Source organism: Anopheles marshallii, chromosome X, assembly GCF_943734725.1.
Source record: "Anopheles marshallii chromosome X, idAnoMarsDA_429_01, whole genome shotgun sequence".
Taxonomy (NCBI): domain Eukaryota; kingdom Metazoa; phylum Arthropoda; class Insecta; order Diptera; family Culicidae; genus Anopheles; species Anopheles marshallii.
The window spans coordinates 18,785,086-18,811,288 of NC_071325.1; the positions used below are offsets into that span (position 1 = coordinate 18,785,086).

General features: G+C 35.3%; 1 protein-coding gene across 1 annotated transcript; it reads right to left on the reverse strand.

The window, feature by feature from the left end:
* Nucleotides 1-11,655: 11,655 nt before the first annotated feature.
* On the reverse strand, nucleotides 11,656-23,234 carry LOC128707346 (uncharacterized). Its single transcript, XM_053802301.1, has 6 exons — nucleotides 22,923-23,234; nucleotides 21,093-22,824; nucleotides 19,963-20,329; nucleotides 19,718-19,884; nucleotides 19,407-19,574; nucleotides 11,656-14,795 (listed from the first exon to the last, which is right to left on the reverse strand). The coding sequence occupies exons 1-6, from the start codon at nucleotides 23,232-23,234 to the stop codon at nucleotides 11,656-11,658; spliced, it is 5,886 nt and encodes a 1,961-aa protein (XP_053658276.1).
* Between the last annotated feature and the right edge of the window lie 2,969 nt (nucleotides 23,235-26,203).

Genomic DNA, 26,203 nt, shown 5'->3' on the forward strand with positions numbered 1-26,203 from the left:
CCATTGTTTTGTACGATGAGAAAAGTAGCGAGCGCACAATACGAATCATATGGTGAGTCAGTACACTTTACTTCAATCATAAAAAAGTGCCTAAAGAAGCGGACGTTTGCAAGCTTACTGTGAAAGAGGAACGCTACTGTTCAAAATGAAGTAAACAAAAGCCATCCTGTGAAGTGAAGGATCGCTGGAAAATGGCTAGGTTGAACCCGCACGATTTGTACTGACTCTCCTAAATTGTTATATTCAATTTGTTGCTCGAACAGGGAAGGATTTATTCCATCAAGCCATCCCATGGTACCGTTCATTCGTACTACCTTATATAATTTGGGTAATGATTGGAAATAAGCGAATGACTGTGAATGGAATCAGAATTGAAAAGACACGGCAACAAAATAGTCGTAACAGTTGAACAAATAAAGTCAATCTATAATATAGGATTTATCTGTGACAATAACGTTAATAATCCAGTATCAGACAACAGCTTGTGTGAAACAGTAAGGCAGGATGTGTCCTTACAGTGGATAAAATTCTGTAGATTTTTTATCAAACGAGAAAAATATTTTTGGTTAGTAAAATTGTTTACCATTTTTGTTCTGTGTATCAGCTGATATGCTGAAAAAATAATAAACTGGAACGAATATTGACAATGGTACGAAATAAAATCTTAAATTATTTGCAAAGCATCAATACACAAAGTATCTGTGTACAAGAATTACTTATTGGATGGAAAACTAGGTTTGAGCTACAGTTAGATCCTAAGTTCTACTATTTTTTCAGCATTAACTTTTCTTCTATTTCACTTTCACGAATTGGCATTACTAAAAAAAGACAGATATAGCTGGAATAAGCAATAGGGCACTTGAGAAGGAATAAATAATTAAAAAGAACAGTCGATTGAAATCGAAGGCAAATATATTGTGATAAGGGGAAGATGTTGGTTCCATCAAGCATTTCTTCCAAGAAATGTATGTCGGGCGATAATGAGAGCGATAGAGTATTAAAGGCTCGTCAACTGTCTCAATAGAGCTGTAAAACACAATTTAAGAAAAAAATGTAGCAAGACAAAGTGTAACAAGGAAACATAAAATCATAATTCCTCTATAGATGCCTGTAGAAGTCCACTGTTGAATGCGTGTTTCTTGTTAGTTAGGCTATTGTATGACTGATGGTAGATCGTCAAATTAAGACAAAGTGAAAAAAACAGAAGTTTCATTGAAAAGATAGTAGAATGCCACTATCAGGATTGTCACAACTCATTCAGAAACTACGGAAGTGATAACTGTAGAAAGGGGTTACCGTTGATATAAATAAACGTGTGAGAAATCCAGAACTGAAAAGGAATGTATTACTGTACATACATAGGATTCATTTGAATAAAAATAGCTAAAAAAACATGCCGATGCATAACTTAAAAATGTACTTTGAGTAACAACAAAAAGAACGGTGTTTGGATGAGGTTAAGGTGAGTTTGAGAAAAGAACGCTAAACTGAAATAATAACATTTGTGAAGGTAGAAACAATTGTATGTCATGCACCGAACCGTGGAGAGAAAACGGATTCTTTGAAGAGAAGAAAAGAATGAATTTATTCTTTTATAAAATTAAAATCATTTATTGATGAATGTATCCAACACATGGACAGCAACTAAACTGAAACATAGTAATTGTACAACAAATGATTAACTTTTTCAGGAAGATGCTATAGAAATAAAAATAAAACGAAACCCAATGAGAAATGTAAACAAAATAGCTAAAAAGCTGCAACAGAGAATAGAGAAAGATAACAAAGTAATCATAAACCGATTAATTTGCGCATGAGATGTGTGTAGTGTATCCACGCGAGTTCTAAATACAGATTGTGAAATATTTCGTTGGGCGCAACAGGAAAACTCCTCAACCACACCACTCCATCTCAAAAGTGCTATATAAAATGTTTTTTTTTTCTTTGCAACCGTTTGCTACATACTGTATAATTTTAAAATAGAATGAAAGATGAATAAATGAGAAACCAGTTACATTTGAAAACTTACATGGACGCATTATACAGATTGGGCCAGATTTATCTGCAAAAGGCAAAAGTAGAACAATTTGTCCGAAGGCACATTTCGTTGTTAGGTGTAAATAAAAATGCCGTATCCACTCATATTGCAAGGTAAGCGAATGAGTTATAATAATTTAATAATTTTTTTTTTTTTACTTACTTATTTACTTATTCGGTGCTACAATCTTGGCCTGCAGCAGAATCACTCTTCTAAAACGCTCACGGTCGAGCACCGTCGTCAGCCAATTCTTTTAAAAATTTAATGATTAAGTTAAAGTGTTTTTAAAGATTTTTTAACTTTTGGAACTGTTATGTTATTTAAATTTAACTGTTATTATTATTTAAATAAGCGTTATATCGATTCACTTAACGCATTTCTCTGATGTCCTACACGTGTCGTAAGACAAACACAACGAAAACTGAAGAAATATAAACTATATTTGTCTTTTTGTTAGGATGTATGTTACAGTACACGTTGTATGAGAGCATTGTGTTTATCATATGTATGAAAACATTTTACTTCAAATTCAGGGTTCCGAATGATATAAGGGTACATTTCAACGACCTGGGTGAATTTTGCAATTCATTGAGGGATATTGCCGATTGGAGAATGCTGGCTAAAATCTTTCACGAATCGTTACTATCCGGAACATTCCCCTCCGCGTGGAAAATTTCTCGTGGGCTGATCTCCATCTACAAAAATATGAAGTCAAAATCTGCGACAATTCTCTCGAACGCATGCATTGCGTCAAAGATCTCGTAGTTCTGTTGGACTCTAGACTATCCTTTTAGGATCATCTAAAGCACGTTGTCGCCAGGGGCAATCGTCTTGTTGGCCTGATTGTCGATCTTGCCCTTGAGCTCCGCAATCCTCTCTACGTAAAGACGCTTTAATGTACTTTTGTCCACTCGGTGTTCGAGTACGCCAATGTCATTTGGTGACCTACCGCCACTCGGCCACTCGCACGACTTGAGTCCATCCATCCAGTGAAAATTTACTCGCTTCCCTCTGCGCTCCTGGAATCACCACCTCGATTTGGGACGTGATGTTTGCTGTTAGTACTTACACCCTAGGAGGAAAGGGTACTGAAACCCAGGCGATTGTGCGTGGCGGAACTATTGAATAGTCTCATAGAGTCTCTTGCACTACTCTTAGCCATCAACCTTTACGCTCCTGCCCGTGCTGATCGTCCGACCCATTCCTGCTACGTGTCGAAACTTCAACTAGTTCCGCCTGCAGCGTGTTTAATCCTGGTATGTCGACCTCGGCATTTGTCAACCACATTAATGTACTGCGCGCGTCCAAAAAAAGTGTACAGGCAGTCCCTGACATACGTTTATTATAGCGGACTACTATAACCCGGGGAATCCGAGGTCGAATTTCCGCGTAAGTCGAATCCGGGAGTAAAATCGTTTATACTTCAAAGTTAGATTTTTGTCTTCCTTCTCTGCACTTCATTTATCCAGCAAACCAGGCTACTTTTTGATAGAATACATTAAATAAACTACAAATGTTTTATATTACAAAGAAAGTTATTTTAGACCAATTTAACACCTTTTTGCTTAGATTTTGTGGTATAAACTAACTCAGCTGTCAAATTTCCAAAAACCGCGCATCTCCGAATCCCCGAATAAGAGGAAGCGTGTATCTCGGGGACTGCCTGTACTAGGTTTAAGATTATGGCACCATCTATTGGACTTACTAACCGCACAAACAACATCGGTAAAGAGCTTAGCATTATATTTACCCAAATTTATTTGCAAAAATGACATACTGTAACACTTTAGCGATATGTTTGCCTTACTTTTTGCCTAATGTGTATCTTTCATACATTACATCAAGCAATATCTAACACCATCTTGTACTTTCTTTAACGTATATTAACATCTGATTTGAATCAGTATTTTAACAAATAAGCCAGATAGTTGTGCATATCACGTAACCGTGCTTAAAATTAGCTTTTGCCAAATAGAGTTCATTTGTTTGTTTTCCGCTAATAAGATGCTATTCCACAAACCAACTGAAATTAACTTTACCTAAGTTAGTTGTCAAGACGCTGTAATTTTTTTTTACCCAAATCAATAAAATTTTTACGGTAAGGTGACACTATAACAGAGTCCTTAAGCCTAATAATTTTGTCTTTTTTATTATTATTTTAGTGAAGAAGACTCTGTGAATTACTATTACCCCTATTTTAATATACACCGTTGTGTGTAAAAATTATACTAACGGTTATGACAAATTGTTACAAGTATAAAATAGAATAGATCATAAGATTACTCCATTATATGCAATTTAAGCACCATACCAACAAGTATGTACAATAGCACAATAGCTCAAAAATGATAAAATCAATCAAATCAAGCACCTCGATTAGGTTGATGCCTTTAAATAGACGTAAGCTAAAAAAAGTGTTTATGAAACAAAAATTGAGCAGCCAACGTTTATTGTTCAGCATGTTATACGTGATAGCCTTTGCTAATCACAAATAAAACAGTAAAGTCAATAAAAGGATTATGAATGTAATCTTTCAGTTTTTAATCTTATTACTTCCTTTGTAAAATGTGTTCATTATTTTTTATTTATTTCAATGTTTTATTTGCAAATCACTTTTGTTTTCCATGGATTTAATAAAAATCCAGTATAATTCATGGTAATCAAATGTATCCCGCTTTTAACATGTTCCGATGCTTCATTTGTTTTTGTTTTTTATCACAGGCAATCCTAGATAGGCAACAATCTTCGATGTGTGTAATTATGATAGTTATTTTGAAATAACACAATTTTCAATCATTCCTTCTATAAAAAATCTATATGATGATTACAGAAGATTGGAATGACGAAAATTGGCAATTAATTATTAGCTTTGTAAGGATGTGCTCTATTTTGCTCATAATAATTTGAAATGGCATATATTCAAACTAATGCTTAATTATGCTTTGATACATTGTTGGTTATTTGAAGCATATACAAAAAAGTACATATTCAGCCATAAGACGTAATGACGCCAATCTTCAACCAGTAGGCAGTAAGGCTGAAATATGAAACAGGGTGATTAATTAAGGAATTGTAACACGGACCGAATTGAGTCCAGAATTGATAACATTGAAATTATTGAAACGGATTTACTTTAAAAAAATAGTTTTTGTTGACTTATTTCGATATATTTAACCTTTTTTATGGGGTACACATTTCATGGAATACAATACCCAAAAAACCGATAGGAAAATATTTAGTACATTGACAGTCTCCAACTATGACACATTATACCAGGACGTGAGTGAGTAAAAGTAATATATATATATATATATATATATATATATATATATATATATATATATATATATATATATATATATATATATATATATATATATATATATATATTATACATATATATCATTATAGGCTATGTATAGTATATATAGATATATATTTTAATATATTTAATACTAAATATATACTATACTATATATGTATATATACTATATATATATTTCTAATAACATTAAAAAATAATAAAATAATAAAAATTTAATAAAATAATAAAAGTGCAAACAATGTCTAATAAACGATCCGTTCTGCTTATTCTCACGTGATGTCCAGCATAAATGAAATTAAAATTTCAAAGTGTTATTGTGTTATCGTTATTATCAGTAAAAGGTAAATATATTTCACAGTTTAAAAGATTTAATATCTAAAATCAAAAGAAAATTTTATATAGCTGAAGTGCACAATAAATGGTTTAAAAAAACTTTAACGAACACAAATAATCGTAAAACATTATAGTTATTTGCGGATAGAACGCTTCAGTTTTCAACTGCTGCGTGCTCGCATTAGCACGGTGTGATCAATATGTTTCTTAAATTCAATCTTAACCCCATTTAATATGCAGAAATATTTCATAGCATTGGTATAATGTAGCAAGCTGGCATGTAGAAAACTGTAGAAATAAAAACAAACTAGTTCAAATAGTCACATCACGTCAAAGGTATGGTATAACATTAAAAGTAGAGACTTCGAAATAGATTACCTATGTCTATAATTGTTCTTATACTACTAGTGAGGGTCTAACAAAAACCATTTGCCTGATGATCCTTTTTTATACATCCAAGCTAATAATAATTCATAATAAAACATAATTCATTCATTAAGTATCAAAAATATATAACGAAAAGATTGATAGCTACAAATATTCGGTTCCATAGTTGATAACAATATTTGGTAAATAGTACCTAAAGATTTTTTTTATAACAAACGCAAAGATGTGGTTCGAAACGATGTTTACATAAAGCTTTATAGATTTTTCTCGATACTCAGGAATCCTCATGAAACAGACATGAAACAAAACCTTCGTAAAATGCTGTTTGCGATTTGTCTCGTTTAGGGTTTTTTTTAACTATTGTGATGCTCTTAATCAAACGCAAACCTACACTAACAGCCAGTATATATCTATAAATACGCGAAATATGATGATGATGTGTGTAGATGTTTCAATATTTGCTCTTCATTCTTCCAACTACCAGTGTTTGGCGCTACCGATACATAATTTTGTTCTTACATTAGCCATGAGATAGAAAACAAACATTGAGTGTATATTCCACACTGGGTAACAGATCAAAATTGTGGCATCTCGTTTCACTTTCATAGTTTATGACCCTGTTGAGCACGTTCTCATAGATTTTCTTTGGTGTCTGATTCACGAAAGAACCCCATTTTTTGAAGTATTTTTTCCCATGCTGATTTGCCGGTCAACGTTGCGCTGATCATTCACGATTATCGTAACATTTACAGCCGGCGCACAATTAACTTGAGTATACGCCATGGTGCTACTACTCTGGCAGCTCTTTTAGGGTTGCATTATAACGAACCACTGGAGTCACCTTGAAAAGGTAACAGATTTTCACCATATAACGCAGTAGGCGAGCCAGTATTGGATGATGGTTGGCCCAACTCTAGGGAAGCCCTACTGGCCGAGCTAAAGCTGCTGCTGCTCATGTCTTCCTGGTCAAGGTGCACAAGCGAGGCCGACTGTAATTCATCTGCAGAATTAATCAACACCGCACTACTATGTTGATGAGGGTTGTTTACTAGGAAGCTTTCGTCGCTGCCATCCATCACGAGAGCTCCATCTGCAGGAAGCGATAAATAAAGCCATAGAGAAAAGAAGATAGAGACAGTATAGATAATGGCAAAAATGAAGACTTTATAGTTTAATATTGGATGCAGTCACTCGATCTACTTCCAACATGTTATCAACTAAAACTTGAGCCAAAACGTGTTATATTTAAGCTAGTTGTTCATCGAATTGAAGAATTTATGAAAATGTTATTAATTATAATCGAAAACAAACCGATACATTAAAATCAAAATTTTACACTAAAGAAGAACACATAAGTCCCATGAAACAGACAATACAACGGATATACACAACAATTAATTTTTTTTTGTAAATTTGATGAAGGATTTTAAAGATTTCCAATGTGTTTGTAAAATATTTAAAATGCTCCTAACGATTTATTATTAATTATTATCCAGTTTATTATTCATCTCCTTTCAATCGTTTATTCCTTTATACTTGTTTATACTTGTTTCCTCTAACAAAAAGGATAATTTCATGGTGTATCCATTCTTCCCGGATTTTTTGTTTCTTTTGTGTTATTTTGTACTTAGTTAATCTTTCTTTTACATGCTCAATGGCAATTACATGATTGATGCAACGATTTATTTACAACAATCAAAATTCTGATTTGGAGTAAAATCATTCATTCATTGATGTGTTAGCTCAACATGAACTAGAAATATTGCATTCATAGTTTGTAATCATAATAACTGCTACAAAAGTTCTAATGTTTTATTCTGTTATAATGGCCATGAAGCTAGTGATATTGATAATGAAATGTAATACTTTTTTTCATTTTCTTCTCGTTTATTGTAAGCCATTTCAATTAAACCAAATTCAGTTTTTCGATTAATTTTTCATTTTTGTTCAGCCTTCTTAACGCACATTTCTTTTTTGGTCTCCAATTAAGAAATATTTGATTATCTACTTTTTTTTATTTTGTCCCTTGTTTGTTTTTTGCTTCTGTAGAGAAAAATCTTCGATTCTCTTTTCACGTAGGAAAACTGCTTTGAATATAGAGACAACGATAGAATCAGCTTAGATATAATTATGCATACATTACAATATATCCTTTGATGCAATATACCCTTTGCAAAGCAAAAGAACACAATTTAGATATTTTGTCATAGTATGGATTTACTTGATTGAATATGTTTACCACGTAATTGATTAGTCAATCCCATAGCAAAAAGGTCGGGTTTTTACATGGATTTGTACGTACAACCCGTGGTGTGTTGAATCGAGAACTTATTACAGATGATGCTTGTACAGAAAATTATATGTAAACAGAGTCATTCATTAAGATCGTCAAAATCTAACTATACAGACGAATTTGTTTGAACCGTTGAAACTAAACTGACAAAATAATATGTGTAGTACTTCGAGTTAAATAATGATTTTTGCAGCATTTTACATTGACTGATATTGGCTCTTCTAAACTAATCCTTATACGTCATATATTCTATGTTTAAAGGATCAAAACTTTTTTTTACATATTGGCAGTTAGATACCTTAATAAATACTCGCTGACAAGCAGCGGCTACTGCACAAAAGGGGAAATTGAATATGTGTGCTGCTGTCTAATCACGATTAATTTGCGAGCGGGGCTAGTTTATCTACCATTTCGATAACTGTATAGTTCTATATAGAACGAAGCATTTGTTGTCACCTAATTATCGTCGCTTCTACATATTCTTTGCATATTCTGTCATTTTCGCATGGTATAACAATTTATTTTGTTGGTTTTACTTCTGTTACTATAGTATTCCTAAAAAATCTTGATTGATTGCTTTCATAGATAATTGTTATTACACCTGTACATTAAGAACAAACAAACAAACAAACAAAAATTCCTTAAATTATATATTTTGTCGTACGCTCATCCATGTGCTGTCTTAATTTTTGTAAATATGATGATATAAACAACGTTACATTTGTTTCTCAAACAAATACTCACTATTAATGTTGAGAAGTGCGCTACTGTGCGCAAAGCGCACTATGCAGTGCACTGCGCACCGCACTGTGAAAAATAGTGCGCACTTGCCACACTGAGCGCTTTTGCGTGCCACACTCTGCGCTTGTACTACACTGTGTGTTTGTGCCACCTTAAGTGCATTTTAGGTACTTTTAAGGGAAGTTAGTGCACATTTCGCGTTTTATCGTTTATTTGGTGGTTTTATCGCTTAAAACTTTCGCATTATGCGTGTGATATCGTACCGATGTGTTTCATGTTACACACATATACAGTCATTGCCGCTAAATTTTGTCTAGAAGCCATCAATTGTTAAAAGTAGGCATCGCTTTTTGTCTTATGATCACCAATTTTTGCCAGTGGGCGTAGACAGCAAAATTAAAATGATTACATCACATATACGGAGTATTTGATAGAATTAGATCAATAAAATATGAAAAACAATTAAAGTTTATGTTATGCTTAATTCAGCATTAACGAATACAATTGAAAATTAAATCGATTTTGGAAAAATTTTTGCAAGGCTATTTGAGTACCGTAATTTTAGCGATAAAACTCATAAAATACATTTATAAAATTAAAGACTTAATTCACATTTTATTCATCAAAAAAATAAAAAAGTAGTACATTTTGCTAGATATTATGTACATACAAAAATTAATTAATAAGCAACTACATTTTGTGATTTAGAGACAACAATTGATGATCTCTTTTTCTGCATTGGCACCACAAACTCAAGAAGTCAAGGCCTGCCATTTCTGGCTTTATTTACCCGTAGCTGGATAATCAGTACGGGGGATTGGTCCGGATGGGATTTTGGGTCCAGTCGGTTCATGTGGAATCCGGCGCCTTTACCATCATACCACCGGGCCGCCCAAAAAAATTGGTGATCACTAGACAAAAATTGATGCCCACTGTAAAAAATTGATTTAGACAAAATTTAGTGGCATCGACTGTATACAACACATCGAACACGCCGGTACGAAAACACACGCATAATACGAAAACTTTATGCGACAAAAACACTGTGTGTCGTACGCGAAATGGGCACTAGTATCCCTTAAAAGTGCCTAAAATGCACATAGGGAGCACAAGCGCACAGTGTAGCACAAACGCACAGTCTAGCAAAAACACACAGTGTAGCACAAGCGCACAGTGTGGCACAAGTGCAAGTGTGGCACATACAAGCGTTCGGTGTGGCAAGTGCGTGTTGTGAGCACAGCACACTGAATTGTGTTTCCTTGGCTTTCAGTACTCACGATACACTGCTCGATATCATTAAGCTAAATCATTGACCACCAAATTTAAAAAATGACTGTTTAGAAACATAAGTATTAATTCTCTTTTGCACAAAATTTATATTTGCATTACTTCTGCTTCCTATTGTTTGTGCCTGCTATAAAAGATTGGAGTTTTAAAAAATGTCCACATTCAGCTTATTAGTAAGATTTTTTTCTCACTCATCTGCTTCTTTCAATGCAAATATGGACAACTATGGCACGTTTTTAGAACGAATTTGCAACTGAAAATGTAACTAAGGAAAACGCCTCATTTCAACATTACTGCAGGCAGTTGAAATCATAATGGTTTGCGCTTTGATATATTTTACCTATCTCGACGCTAATCCTTGCAAAGGCTCATTTTGGCCATTATATTATTAAAACAGAATAGTGAAAATTATACATCTACGAAGCATTTTCATTTATGTGTACAGTCAATTTGTTTATATTATGCGTCTCATTCCTATCTACATGAATTTTTTAGCGTCTACCGTATGACTCATAGTTCAATCACATCAGCAACATCAAATAAATTCATAACCAAAGGTAAGTTAGAACAGAAATTATTTCTTTTCTTTTTTTTCTTTTAATTTAAAAAATTTCAAAATATTGACATGCACTGCCTTTTGAATGAACAACAAACAATTCGAACATGGAAACCAATGCATTTTTCCAGACATACGCATCCCAGATACGTTCACTCGTATGAATAATCCCATAGCTGTGTAATTTTTTTTTTTTTTTCATTTTTCTCACCGCATTACCATGTAAAAAACTGATATTCAAAACTAAATGAGATGAAAAAAAATTTTTTAATTAAACTAATGACGATCTGTTACCATTGAATAAGAACAAAATAAGTGAAAAAATCCTATTGCACAGTAGGGTCTACATGTACATATATTCATTATTCTACAAAATTTCTGTTGCAGCACATGAACATTTTTTTTGTACAGATACGTAGTCGATATGCAATCAGAAAACAAAATTGTTAATGCTTTGCGATGTTGTATAGAAGTTTTAGGCATTGGAAGAGCATACCCCTACTGTTAATACCGTGAAACGAGTATACGGAAAATCATCCATAATCAATTACATAAAATTTTTAAACGAAACTACACAACTCTCTAAACGCTAGAGTAAAACACGACATGTAAAGGAGCAGCAAGTAAGACAGCATAAACAAAACCAGCAATGATGCAGCCGAGAATATCAACAGCATCATCCGCTTCAATAGTAATTATTTTCGCTTCTTTTTTGATTTTTTCTTCCCATTTCCACCGTTTCCGCCACCCGCCGCAATTGCACTTGTTGCCTTGCTCGTAATGGAAGTAGCTAATATGCTAGTACTGAGGCTATTTGCATTATTGTTTGTCGTTGAACACTTCACTGTAGCGACAGAGGGTTCTTGAATAACGGTGTCCTTTGGATTCACAGTTTCAGTTATTTCTGTTGCATTTATAGTTGGTTGCTTCAGTACCTCACTTGTTACATATCTTTCATTTTCTGTTGGCAGTGGTGTAAGTAATACGGCTGTTTCATTTCCAATTCCTGGCCCTTCTCCGTATGTAAAGGAATCCCTTTTCGTAGTTGCCGGTGCCGAAAGAGAAGAGGACGAAGTTTTGTTACTTGATATCAGAGGCTGCAATTCTTCATCATCTTCGTCACCGTTTTCCTCTTCTTCGTCACCATCGTCATCCTTCGCATCAATGGTTGCCATGTTTATAGTCGTACTAGTAGTATTATTTTGATAGGTAATTGTGCGTTTGCGTCGTCGTCGTTTACCAGTTGGTTCTGATGTCTTATTTACAGTGTCAATATCTTTTACCTCTAGCAGTGTATCATGGCCAACTGCTTCCTCTTCCTGGTCATTGTTTGTTGAGTTAGTCGTTACATCTTCATCATCCTCAGAAGCTGAAGAGAGTAGGCTAACAATAGTAGTCGTCGTGTCAGAAGTGGGATTGTAAGAGTTGCTCATGTTCGCCTGCTCAACAGCACTAGTCGAATGGATATCTATATCTAGCTCCAAACTCTTATAATCAGAATCCTGACCTTCTATCGAATGTTGTTTTAACACACATTGGCTTGAAGTATGAGCTCGGGACTGTGTGCCTTCTCCAAAATAACCCTGTTCATTTGTTATGACCGTCGATTCTGGCTCAATGGATGGGGATGCTTCTCGCAAGCTAGAACACATGGCCAACATTATGTTACCATTCGCAAAAACGCTCTGCATATCAACCACTGTCTGATTTTGTTGTTTCTGACATAATGTTTCATCTATAAGAAGATTTGTATTCACTGTTGCTTGTTCTATCAATGGACTTTCAAAACTTATCAGAGTTTTCTCGCCATTTTCGGTACCTACACATTCTTCAGATATTTTACCTGTACGTAACTCCGAAAAGTCTGAACAAGCGTGAGATGGTTCAACAAAATCCAACACCTCATACTTGTTATCAGTGGCAGAAGGATCATAATATGTATCCATTACTAATTTTGCAGCCACGAGACTCCCCTCATTTTCTTCAACACTATTTATACCTTCTCTTATTTTTATGTCTTTAGCTTCAATGCATGATCTTTCATGACCAGTTATATAGTTGGACTGTTTGTTGTTCGACATCTTTAGAACATCTTTACCGATAACTGATTCGTTTGCTTGTACATGTGGTTCATACACAACGTCATCACCGAATAGCTCTAAATCGTCAATTTTCAGGGCCTCTAAAGGTGGAAGTAATTGCTCGTTATCCATCAATACGACCGGTGAAACAGATCGAGTTGTTTCTATCGATATCTCTTTTTCTTTTCTATTATCTTTCAAATTGCCTTTTTGGCTGTTTGGAGTCCGTTTGTTACCTCGTCTTTCAATAACAACGTTAGCAATGCTAATATTCTTTTTTTCTTGTGCAGAATTACTTCGAGTGTTACAATAATCCTTCTTATCGTTGTGTTCGGTATTTACTGATCCCGAACTTGGAGAGTCAAACAATTGAGGTGCTTTTTTGTCTTTGCTCTTCTTTGAACCGACACTAGTACCCGAGTGACATTTTGTATATACTTCGGTTTTGCTGCCATCGTTTTTACCTCTCAAAAAGTTTTTCATCTCCTTCTTTGTTGTTATTGTGTCTCTTTCTAATGGATCGTTATCCGCCACAGGTAATTCAATTGTTTCAAATTCATCACATGGTTTTAAAGGGTTATTCATCTTGAACTTTAACATAGCAACTGATTCTAATTCCGAGTCCTTGTGATCAATATCAACATCTCTAGAAAGTTTACTAGTGTTACTGGTTTGTTGCATCATTTCCTTTTTACTCAACATTTTTTTAGGTCGAGTGAGTAATTTTTCATTTGTTGATGCCATCTGCACATTAGTTTCAATACCATCTGACCCCTGTGTCATTTCAGAGCCAGTGTGATGCTTTGAATGTTGTTTGATTACAGCACTGTTAGTAAAGTACGGCATATTTTTTTCCTCGATGACCGGAACAATTAAATCCCGTGCAATCAAAGATGCTGGTTGACTGAGAGGTCGTTCATCACAGCCTACGGCCATCAATCGTCCTTTTTCAGTAGCTTCAACTCGACTTCTTCCAGTTCGATCTAATGACGAGCCACGGTAACGACCGAATCGCATCTCAACCATGTCTAATTCTTGTGTATGTAGGTTATTAGCAGATGTGCTATCGTGATGCACAGTTACGACTGGACGAAAAAGCGCCTCATCGCAATTTTCGTGCAGATACGATTCAACACATTCCTGCATAAAATCGTCAGATTCGATGCTTTCTGGCCCAGCAGAACCACCACCAATAGTGCTGATCGTAGTAACCGTTCCTAGAGGATTTACGACTTTTGCGATTGTGATGCCACCTCCTCCTATATTTCGCCCACTAGCACCCGAATCTGGTCTGCAAGGGTCAGGATAATGATTATGTTGGTGCATCTGGTGTTGATGCTGCACATTTGTTTGAACTATACCAACATTTCTCTTAACTAATCCACTAGCTTTGATGCTACTGTCTCCGCTGCTAGCAAATATTGAAGGCTGCTTACATTCAAAGAAACATCCAGAAGCATCGCCTTCATTACTCCCAGATACCTTACATCCACCACTTCCACCACATTGGTACTGTTGCTGGTGACATTGCTGTTGAAGTATTTGTTGATGTTGCTGATCACAAATTGAGCTCAGCGAATGTGTAGATGAATAAATCGATGTAGACGAGCAGGACGAAACGGACGAAAGACCGGTGGTAGATGTCAAAGCTTGCTGATTTGTTACTGAGGGAGAATGGTGCTGATGTTGAGGTTGTCCCACGTTGCTACCTAGACAGCTGACACCACATGCCAAGCCAGATCCCGAGAGATTTCCTATAACAATTTTAAATAGTCCGGGAGAGGTTGTGGTGATTGAGAAAAGACACACGTATCGAGTTATTACGCCAGCAGGAAAACAGAGAAATCAACATGGCGTGGTTGAGAGATGAAAAGGCGCCAGTCGAGAAGGTTGTGCGGCAACCATGACAGCGTCATGCAATCGTTGACCGATGTTCAATCGACATCCGGGGCGTTATCATTTTGAGATGGAAGCAGACCCACGCACGCAATCGAAACACCATTATCGGTAGGAGTGCGACGGTGTATGTTATCAACCAGGATACACAGAAAAAGAAAGAGAGAGAGAGAGAGAGAGAGAGAGAGAAAGAGATAGAAGGTAAGAAAAAGAAAGAAGCCAAAGGCAAGTGTTTTAGAACCATTACTCATATCATTTTCTTTGTAATATTGTTTGGTTTTGATTTGCTTTTCGTATTGGGTTAGCCCTTTGTATTTAAACTTTCAGAACAATCATGATCGTATGATATAACAGTGTAAATGATTAATTATATTTAATATAACTATATTTGGAGTGTGCTTACTTTAGCTTTGCGACAATTCGTTTAAAAAATCAAAACTATTAAAAGCATTTCGGAAAAAAATATTTATCAATTATCCATCGTTCCCAAATATCCATTGAATTTGAAATTTGTTGTTCATGAAAAAAAGCAACTTTTGAATCTTTTCGACAGTTATCTTTAATGCATTCTGTTGATGTTTTTTTTAATCAGTCTATCTATTAGAAGCATAAAGAAGAAAAATAATTTTTCATCCAACTTACGTATCTTTGTGAATCAGAAACTAAAAACACGATAACATACTTTTTTACAATTAAGTGAGATCGTTTTGGAAAGTGTAACGAAATGAATTGCGCAATTGTCTAGAAATTAAAAGTTGATGAAAAAAATACTAAGACAAACATGTCGTACACGTTGAATACGTACGCATTTAAAGCCACACCCAACAAAATTTGATAAAGTTAAATAACAATAAGAAATCAAAAGATAAAATAGCTAGTTTTGAACAGAACATGCGATCTTGAACGAAGGCCAAGGTATAAAATATAAAATAAAACATCTAGGTTGCTGTTAAACATAACATAGCTCACTAACGATAAACTGAATTGCATATAAACAAAAAAATAATGCAACTTCACTATGAACACAATGGCTAAAAACGATTGAGATTTTTTTTTCCGATATGCTTCAGATAGCAAAAGGCATTTCAATGTTATGCGTATGCGAAAGCTGTTTAGTTTAAACAAAAACATCTGACAAAACAGGCAACCTGAAGTTTTTGTTCCTGGGTTGAAGAGACGTTTTCTTTATTTTCAATTACAATATATTTGGCAATTTAGCAGAAAACTGCTAATAAACTCATTTTTTCTATTTTACTACATCACCTACGAATATGTTGTGCACAGTAAGTGTAAGCAACAAATGAAAATATAAACGATGGTATACAAATCTCAAAAGATAGGTAATAATAATCACCCAAGTGAAATCAAATGAGCATCGTACAATACAATTGCAAAATTTACAATTATACACAGTTATACACATCACATCGCAATAAAGCGGTATGTTGCGTTAAGAAATTGTTGTCTGTTGACATCAATTAAATACTTGGTATTATATTGATAGAATACCATAGATATTGTTGATATTAAAAAAAAAAAAAACATTTCCACGGCCAATAGTAAACTGTTAACTTTCTACAACGTATTGATATAGGAATTGACACATTTTCTCTTTTTGATTATTGGAATTTGAAATTAAAATTTAGATATTCGTAAATATCTTGAAGACAATACTGTCAAGTTTCTGGCATTTTGGCTAAACTACAATATAATTTTAGAGTATTTTCAAAATATACATTATAGATACATCTCTCTACATTTCACTAGCTTTTATGTGAAAAAAAACAAAAGATTGCACATGGTTCTCATTTACACTTCCACTCCAATTGCCTTTGACTTTCTCCTTTCTTTTTCTTCCATAGTCTTCTCAATGTTATACGCTCTCTTTATACCGCTGTGGCTAAATTTATAGGAAACGGACAGCACAAGAATAGTTCGTTCCTGTAGTACATAAGGGATCAACATTTTGCATTTCCATATAACCAAAATGATTATTAAATGCAATATTGTATGAGGGACATAAAAACATACGCGTTTGAAAGTGCGTACGCTGCAATTGTTTTCCCCCCATGTCATAAAATCACAGAACTGATGTTCACAAGTCTTTTTAAATACTCACAAAAATAATCTTCACACACTTTCTTTATGCACAAGCAATTATTTCAAATGTAATTCGAAAGTGTCTATTTATATGCTGAATAATTAATTTTGTGAATTAAACTTAAGGTCCTTAGCATTGTACAAGGGAGTAATTTGAAATTAATTTGAAATAAAACATTAAAACATTCCGATAGAAGATTACATTCAAAAATTTTCCAGCACGTGTAATTGAAACAAAAGTTTTAATAATATTGGTGCATTTAAACATTATATCTTCTTATAAGCTAGTGCAAAAATTGTTCAAAAATGATTTAATTGATGTGTTATGAAAACATAACAAGCAATGGTGATTGAATGAGTATGGAAACAAGCAAATGGAAACGTGGTATAACATTCGTTTAACATGATAAAGAATAAATCAAAAATATCCATGAAAGTAGTATGCCAAAAAGCGACAGTAGCATGATACTGATGATATATATATATATATACTGATACTGATATATATATATATATATATATATATATATATATATATATATATATATATATATATATATATATATATATATATATATATATATATATATATATATATATATATATATATATATATATATATATATATATATATATACTGATACTGATATATATATATATATATATATATATATATATATATATATATATATATATATATATATATATATATATATATATATATATATATATATATATATATATATATATAAACTTTCGAATTTGATATGATTTATGGTTGGCACCATGCGCAGCGCAAACCTTTTCAGAAAAAATACAGTACATTATGAACTAGCTGAGTATGAACTTAGCCACTCAAAGGTTCTAATGATGAAGCAACAAAATTTTAAAATGTTTTAATTTATTAATTTGTTAATCAATTTAATTAACTTTATAGAACAAAATTTACCAATTAAAAAACACAACATGCACTTTCATTTATTTTAATAATTTAATGATATTTTAAGCGTGTCCAACGATTTTATATCGTTCTTCCTATTTCTCTCTTTCTCTCTTTTTCTCTCAAACATTTCCGCTGTCACTTTCTCTTTGTCATACTATCTAGATCTGCATCTCTTAAAATTTAACATAACCGTCTTTACCCGTGTTACGCGATACTCGACTCACGCGGATCGGGCGATACGAGAATTTTATAAATTTTAAAGCTCTCAGTTGAGATATACACACATATGTAGTCCATAGGTATATATTGCAGGGAATTATATTTCAAATTTCAAATAATTCCAATAAAATTTTATATTTTAATATTACAAACAATATTTTTGGTAAAATTTATAATTCTCAAAATAAACGAAGAAATATCAACTTTAAATGTGCTTCGTAACGTGGATTTCGTTGGAACGCATTATCCGCGTATCTTGGGTAATGGCTATACTTTACAATGAGGATTTTTTAAGCAGTACCAATTGTGTAAAGCAAAACGAATACAAAATTCTCATTTTAAAACTATTTCTATGCGATACGTTTTGAAAAAGTATAGTACCTACTTAATACGAATATTACCACATTATATTTTTTCTTGTACAGTCTTTTCCCGAGTTACGCGAATTCGAGATACACGAATCCCAAATTTTGACAATTCGTGTATTTTTTTATGAGGAATTGAAGTTTGTATCTGTCAAATTCCATATTAAAAAAAGCGATACATTTTGATATAAAAACCATTAATTTTGGTAAAAATTAACTCTAATTAACTAAATAATAACGTAAAAACAAAAAATAAATCAGTGTTTAATACGCTTTGGAACGCTAAAAGAAGAAATCGATCACTGAATACTAACTATAAACGATATTCTAAAGGGAATCCAAGTAACGCGAAATTGCGAGTTACGCGAAGTTTTCCTACACGCATTATTCGCGTATTCGAGAAAAGACTGTATATATAGACTGTATCATATATATCATATATATAGATATATATATTTCATTTCTACCATGCCGTACATATAATAAAATCACAGTAGAATGGAAAATAATTATTAATTACACTTTACAACCAGATTTAACAAACACACCAGCATTAAATCGTATTAAATAAAAAAGGAACACGTTTTGTATAGTAAAAATATGCCCCATATACATTGGAATTATGATTCTGACCTAATAACCAGACTAAATAATTGATTGAAATCTGCTTTATGTGACAATGCACTGTTTTCACACGAAAATGGATTCATCACAAACAAAATGAAACAAATAACAAATCGAAACAAAACTAATATAAGAAACAATTATGAGCTGTCTGAGATGAGAATGTAGGAAGGTGAATAGTGCGAAGGAAATAATGTGTGAATATATTTCTTCCATACCTGCAGTATCTTTTCCGGTAGCAATATGCGGTGATTCGCGCATTGCATCTGCAAGATCTTCGCGCAATTGTGATTCCACCGGACCGAGAGATGAAAATTCACTGTCAAGATTTTCATGATGGCGAAACTCATTCATGTTCATCATACGCGGGCTCTGTTCGTAACTACCTGCTCAATTCGTCATGTAGACATTGATGGTGTTAATTGTTGGAGTTAGCAGTAGTGTACCGGAAAAATAGAACACAATCGACAAATCGTTAGAATTTTGTTAAATTTATCGAATACACAAATTGAGAATGAATGAAAATTACTACATGATCCTGATTCAATGTGTACGGGTACCAAGGGCCTCATCATACCTCCAACTAAAGGCATGTTCATCGGATTGGATCGTTGAAGCGATCGGTTAAACACGTTGCCGCTGCCACTACTAGTACATATTTCCACTGCTTCTGTGTCTATAGACGATAATGGAGAGCTGGAATACAAAATGAATGCAAAACAATAATTTTTAAACCAGACTGGCGGCTGACTTGTGCTGATTTCATTATCTTACCCGCTCGGTGTATTGTACGTTTTAAACATAAATTGCGGACCCATCCACAACCGACGATGTGGTCCGGCATGAGTTATAATCTCTACTTGTGATAGCCACCGATCATCATGATCAGCTGAGATGTTACCCGTACTTCCACGATTATGTGAATGTAGCAGGCGATCGTAGTCCTTAATCGATCCAGAATCCGATGTACCGACGACACCTTCTTCTATAAATCTATCCTTTATCAGCCAGTTGTCCAACGAAAGTGGTGGTTGAATATCGCCAGTAGAAGAATTTTCTTGTCGCTGTAGACACCATTGTGCCTTTGCTTCTACCTCTAACTCGATAGGTGTATCATCACATATTTTTTCCTTTGGTGTTCCTGTTAAAACATTAATATAAGAAAAATAATCAGTTCAGACGATTTCAACATAAACGTTAAATCATAGACAAATCATTCTTCATCATCAAATTACTCACAAAACTTAAAACATCCTAATATTTTGATTATTACGTGTCTAACACAAGTAAATTTTAGACAAACAAACTAATAAACAGGTAACTAAAAAGTTCAACGAAGTTTTTTTTCATTAATTCCGTGAGAACAGCAAGGCCGTATGTTAAATCTAATGAAATTAAAAATCATAGTCAATCGAACAAACACATAAAGTGTCATAGAGTCGTACATGATGCAAAACGGTCCTTTTAGTTTTTGCGTAACAAATACAACCTTTTCTCAAGGTTGCTTTTCTCTAGTTGCACGCACGACAAGAAGCTTGTCTTTAATATTTTGAACTTTATTCGCTTACTTATTTGCGTCATGTGAATCAAGCCTATTCCGCCCGCTGTTCCCACGAACTTTTAGATGTAGAGACACGCCACTCTCTTTATACGCATAACATTCCGTTTATATCCTTAAGAAGGATCAGCCACTTTTCCCATTCGTTTAACAAAATCTCTAAACCCCGAATTATTTTCTTTACCGTTTTTTACTTTTGAACCCTACATCCTAGTCTTCCTCGACCTTTCAATTTACACTAGTCTTCCTTTCCCTTCTTTATTTCCTTGTAAATAAATGTCTTACTTGAAATTTAAATAGTTGTAATAATTATTGAGGTTCACACAGGTTACGGATACACACTTACCTGAGGCGTGTTTGGGTTCAAGATCGTACTGGATCAGAGCGCCGTGGGCAGCCATGATGAACAATGAATCGATTGGTTTGCGCTGAATGCGATGTGCGGGGGTATCGCGTACCACACAACCTGGCGGATCGAGCAACCACGAACGAGCTTTGGCAAAGCTAGCGCACACACGCAACGGTTTCATAAGATCGTCCGACGAAGACGAGGAAGAATTTCTTTGCCTTATGTGGTGACCGTGATGAGTTCCGCTCATCGTTTTGCTTGATGCTGATCCACTTCCACCACCGACTCCAACGTTGCTCCCTCCCCCACTTCCTAACAAATTAGACGGTTGCCTTAACTGCGCTAATGGTTGGAGAATGGTTGGATGTGGAAAAGGTGGTGTCCGAGGATTTGCATAAGCCATGGCAGTGGGTACATGGTTCGCACCGGTACCACTTTCACCGGAGTGCGACACAGGGCTACTTGACCGTCCGTCGATGGAAAGTCCAGCTGATCGATGAAAACGGGACAGTCTATTCACAACATGGGGCGAGCCGTGCGTTCTAACGCCAGCCGGACCGCCATATGGTGTGACGGGAAACACATGAGTTGTACCGCGTAACGTCGAAACCGCCACCCACCGCGAATCAAGCGAAAACGCCACGTCCTGTACTTTGGCCGTCGTGTCTCCTCGGTGCAAAACGTACAAATGATGTACGGCCGCTAGGGATGCACCGCTTGGGTGCGGCTGCAACCGAAATACGTGAAAGTCATGACCACGCTTGTCTGCAGTCAGAAGCAGCATTCCGGGAGCGTCGAACGCCAAAGCGACAATAGCTTCTGAATGTGCGAGAAAGTGGGCTACTATAGGGTCACCACCATTCGACGTAACAGGTGTGCCTGTCGTGGGACTCACGTCCTTTACGGGATACTTGATGTCCAATACCGTTACAATTCCTGGTTGGTTTGCTTCGCTAACCGTTCCTCCCCCAGCTAAAATGCCTCCAGCCATTAAGACATTAATATCATTTGACGAACCAGTATTGCTTCCAGAACTCAGGCCGCCGCCAACACCACTGGAGCTGGAGCCACCTCCACCACCGACCAAGCTTGAACCCAGACTCGACCCTAGATGGCTACCAGTTAAACCAGCAGCCACCTGTTCCCCGAGCTCGCGAAGTCCTTTGCCAAAGCTTTTGGCTGCATTTAGCACCGTAGCCGTGTAGCTCGTTACGCCATCGCCTTCGCAACCACCGCTCGACCGCTTTGACGGGATGAGGCGCCGCTCTGCGTATGCAATCCAACGTAATCCTAGTGCTACCGGATTTGGATTGAGGCCCGGACTTGGGTGGCAGGTCGTCACAGTGAGGCGATCTTCTAATGTCCGAGCGTCAAATACTGCTATGCGCTCCGGGAACGTTACTACTATCGAAGAACGGTTAGCAAGGATGTCTACAATCATGCTTTTGAACTTGATGCTTTTCACCGTTTCTCCATCTTTGAGGGAAATGAAGTTGACTGCGCAATATTGATAGCTGCCGTTGGAGGCAGCCGCATTGGCGCTGCCCCCGCCTAACCCACTATCGCAAAGTGCTATTAAAGGACGCTTGTGTTGAAAATGGTCAGCTGATTCCGTAGCTGACTCACGATCCCCCGATATTGGCGTTGGTAGAACACGCAAACACTTCACACTGCCGTGACGCCAGGAGAGTACCTCAATAGCTTCACCATTTGCCGGTACGATCCAAACCTTCAACGAAATATAAAAAAAATAATCAATTAAACGTTTCTATATTATTAAACGAGAAGTATTATTCTCTCTAAGCAGCAATGCAAGATATAACCTACCTGTACACCGCTAACATAACCTAAAATCAACAGCAATGGAGGTGCAATCCCACCCTCCAGCTCCCAATCATCACCCAGGCAGGGATCACTAATGTCGGCCGCATTTTCAAAGCGCACCCACACAATGTGATCTTTGCTGTCGCCAAGCGGTGCCTGAGCTTGCAACGTTACGTCATTTATGAAACCGGCCACGCTGTCAATGATTGATCGGTCGCTGACTGCTTGTGGGGGTACAATTGTTGGCATGCAGCGCACCACGCCGCTTTCACCGGAAGATGCCATTGACCGAGTACGCTGGGAGTCGGCAGACATTTTCAGATGCAGTACCCTGGGAAAGATGTAACATAGGCGGTACATATAGTTGAGAGTGAAATTACTGCTTCTATTATAACATAGTTATTTGAAATATTAATAAAATTATGGATAAACATTTGAAAGTACAGCTCAAAGTACATCGCTCCTGCTTTATAAAAGAATCTTAAGAAATCTTAAGTACTACAACAGTAATGTAACTGAAATAGTCTGTTCCACGGTTATGGCGCCAAACTCATGTAACGTCGAGCCGAAGCCAATGAAAACTTTGAAAATGGTATAATTTACACAAAATTGACTTTGAAGTACGTGTGTAAGTACAGCATTACGTTATGTTCTATAAGGTACCACAGTATTTTTGATAGTGGTTACTACTTTGGCATCATTACAACACTAACAACAGGAAGATTGGACAAATACTGATGCAATAGATCACTTAACACTCGGACAAAGTTCATTTCGACATTTTACATAGATCTCTTAATGTTACTAACTCTTCAATGTCAAATGGAGTTTATGGCCGTATTACACGAGGGCTTTTTGGCTGGTTATTTTCTGTCAAAATCCGCACATTGACGCAAAGTTCCACCTGGATCGTGTAATACATTGAGCCTGGCCAATGTATATTGCCAATATATAAATATATATTGATTAATTTTACTGACAGCTTTAAATTCCTTTACATTCTACTTTTTTAAATCAAATATATACATAAAGAGCTGTTACAGAGGTTTCAATTTAAAAACCGCGAAATCCGCGTCAATCCGTTTTAAATTCGCGCCAAATCGTAAGCAACTTATAGAATTAGTGAATAAGAATTCACTAATTGACAATTCAAACTGTTGCTCATTATTTAAAAGATATTTTATCGAAAAAGTGATCAACAATTGAGCCTATCTAAAAAGTGAAAGATGTGCATACTTAGAAGTTAAAGAAAGCTTGATCGTGTCGACCCGGTTAAAGTTGAAATATCTTGGGTTTTTTTTAAAGTGTAAATTCGGTTCATCCTACTTCTTCTACGTATTTATGAAATTGTTCACTCCACCACACTACCAACAAAATCCACGTGTGCCAGAGCGAGAAGTTGGTCTGATTTGTTGGGATGATACTGCCAACCGTATTGAAACATTTCAGCGCGAGACTATCGTGTGAGTGGCAGAGAGGGAAATCCGTGTTCATGTTGGCGATGAAAACAGTTTGGCAAATGAAGTGAGCACCGTCACCCGAGAATAGTTAAAGAAACGGCGGGTTCTCGATAGAACTTTCGATGCACGCTGTCGAGCCTGTTTATAACGGTGAAGGGGTAAAGAGTCCAGATGGTATAGAGCGAACCCAAAAACAAAACAAGGATTCAGGCATTTGGGGTTGCGAATCTCGGAAGCTTATCTAGTAATAAAGCCAAGGGTCTTATTTTATTTGCTAACAGGAAAATCATGAAACCAGGAAATAATAACGATTTTAAACTACACTTTTTTCATTTCCCCAAAATCCGCGCCGATGAAAAATAAAAATGCGCGAAATCCGCACGAAATCCAAGAATCCAATAATTGAGGTAATCCAATACAAACCAATACACGTAAAAACATTGTTTTATTATACTATACTCTGACTTTCATAACAATCTCACAATTTTGTCCAAACTTTAAAACATGATGTTTTACCTTGTTTTAAATTTTTAACAGCGAATAAAAAATGTAAGTATGTGCAATATAAACATACTTAAGTGGTTTGGTTTAAAGGAAGATGTAACGAATGCCGTCATTGATAAATGGAGAAGATAGAACACTAAGAACTAAGAACACACTAAGAACACAAAAAAGTATTCTAACCTGACTGATTACAGTTTTTTTATTTGAGCCCCACTGTCGACATGTTTAACAGTTTTGTTGTAAATTTTATCAAAGAATAATTGAAAGGTGAAATATTATTCCCAATATATTACCAAGTCCAAGTATTGCCATTGGCAGTAAAAGGTTTTTAATGATTGAAGTGTACGGAATACTTTTTTTTTTATTTTTACTTATCAAAACTTTGAAAAACCATCGTAAAGTTAACTAACTTGGCCTCAGAGCCCTCATTGGTAGATACAAAATAATACTGAAAATTGTAAGAAAAAAAGGGATTAATAATAGAATGTATCACGGACAAAACAATAATAATACTATGTTGCATTTATAATGTTTAGTGTATTTTTCCCTCAACTAGCCAATGGGGGCAAAGCGCATACATTTGCATTTGTATAGGTGTGGTGCAACGTAGCACCAATCAAATATTATACCCAACCGTGGCCTTATGTGTTGGTTTCTTCATTTTGTGTCTTACACAATGAGAACAAAGAAACTCTTAATACACACAACACGGCATTAGATTAACGAAATAAACTTTAATAAATTTCAACATAAATGCCACAATAAGAAAACAAACTTTTCTTGAAATGTTTTAATGCTTTAAGAAAATAAAAACATTTTTTATATTTCAAAAAAATGAATTACACACACGTAAAACAAAACATTAATAAATATTACAGTTACTGGGTTTATTGTGTTAAAAATGAATATCGCAAGAAATCGTAAGATTTGTAATCAAGGTTATCGCAAGCATATCATAAAAAAGTACAATTAGTGAATATGCTACCACTTCTATGTTAATTTTTACACCCAACTTCGTGGTGCAATCTGCAAAAAGGTAGCCATTAATATAATGTTTTTACTATGCATAAAGTGTAAATAGGTGCGTTACAACGGACTTTTATTTTCAAACGTGATCAACACTACTCCGCAAAAACATAAAATGAACGTCGAACGTCTACATGAGTTCACTGGTTTTGTGCATAGATGTGGAAGACACTGGTTCTTGTTTGTACAGTGTGTGTGTGTGTGTGTGTGTGTGTGTGTGTGTGTGTGTGTGTGTGTGTGTGTGTGTGTGTGTGTGTGTGTGTGTGTGTGATTCAAGAATTCAACCTACCACTG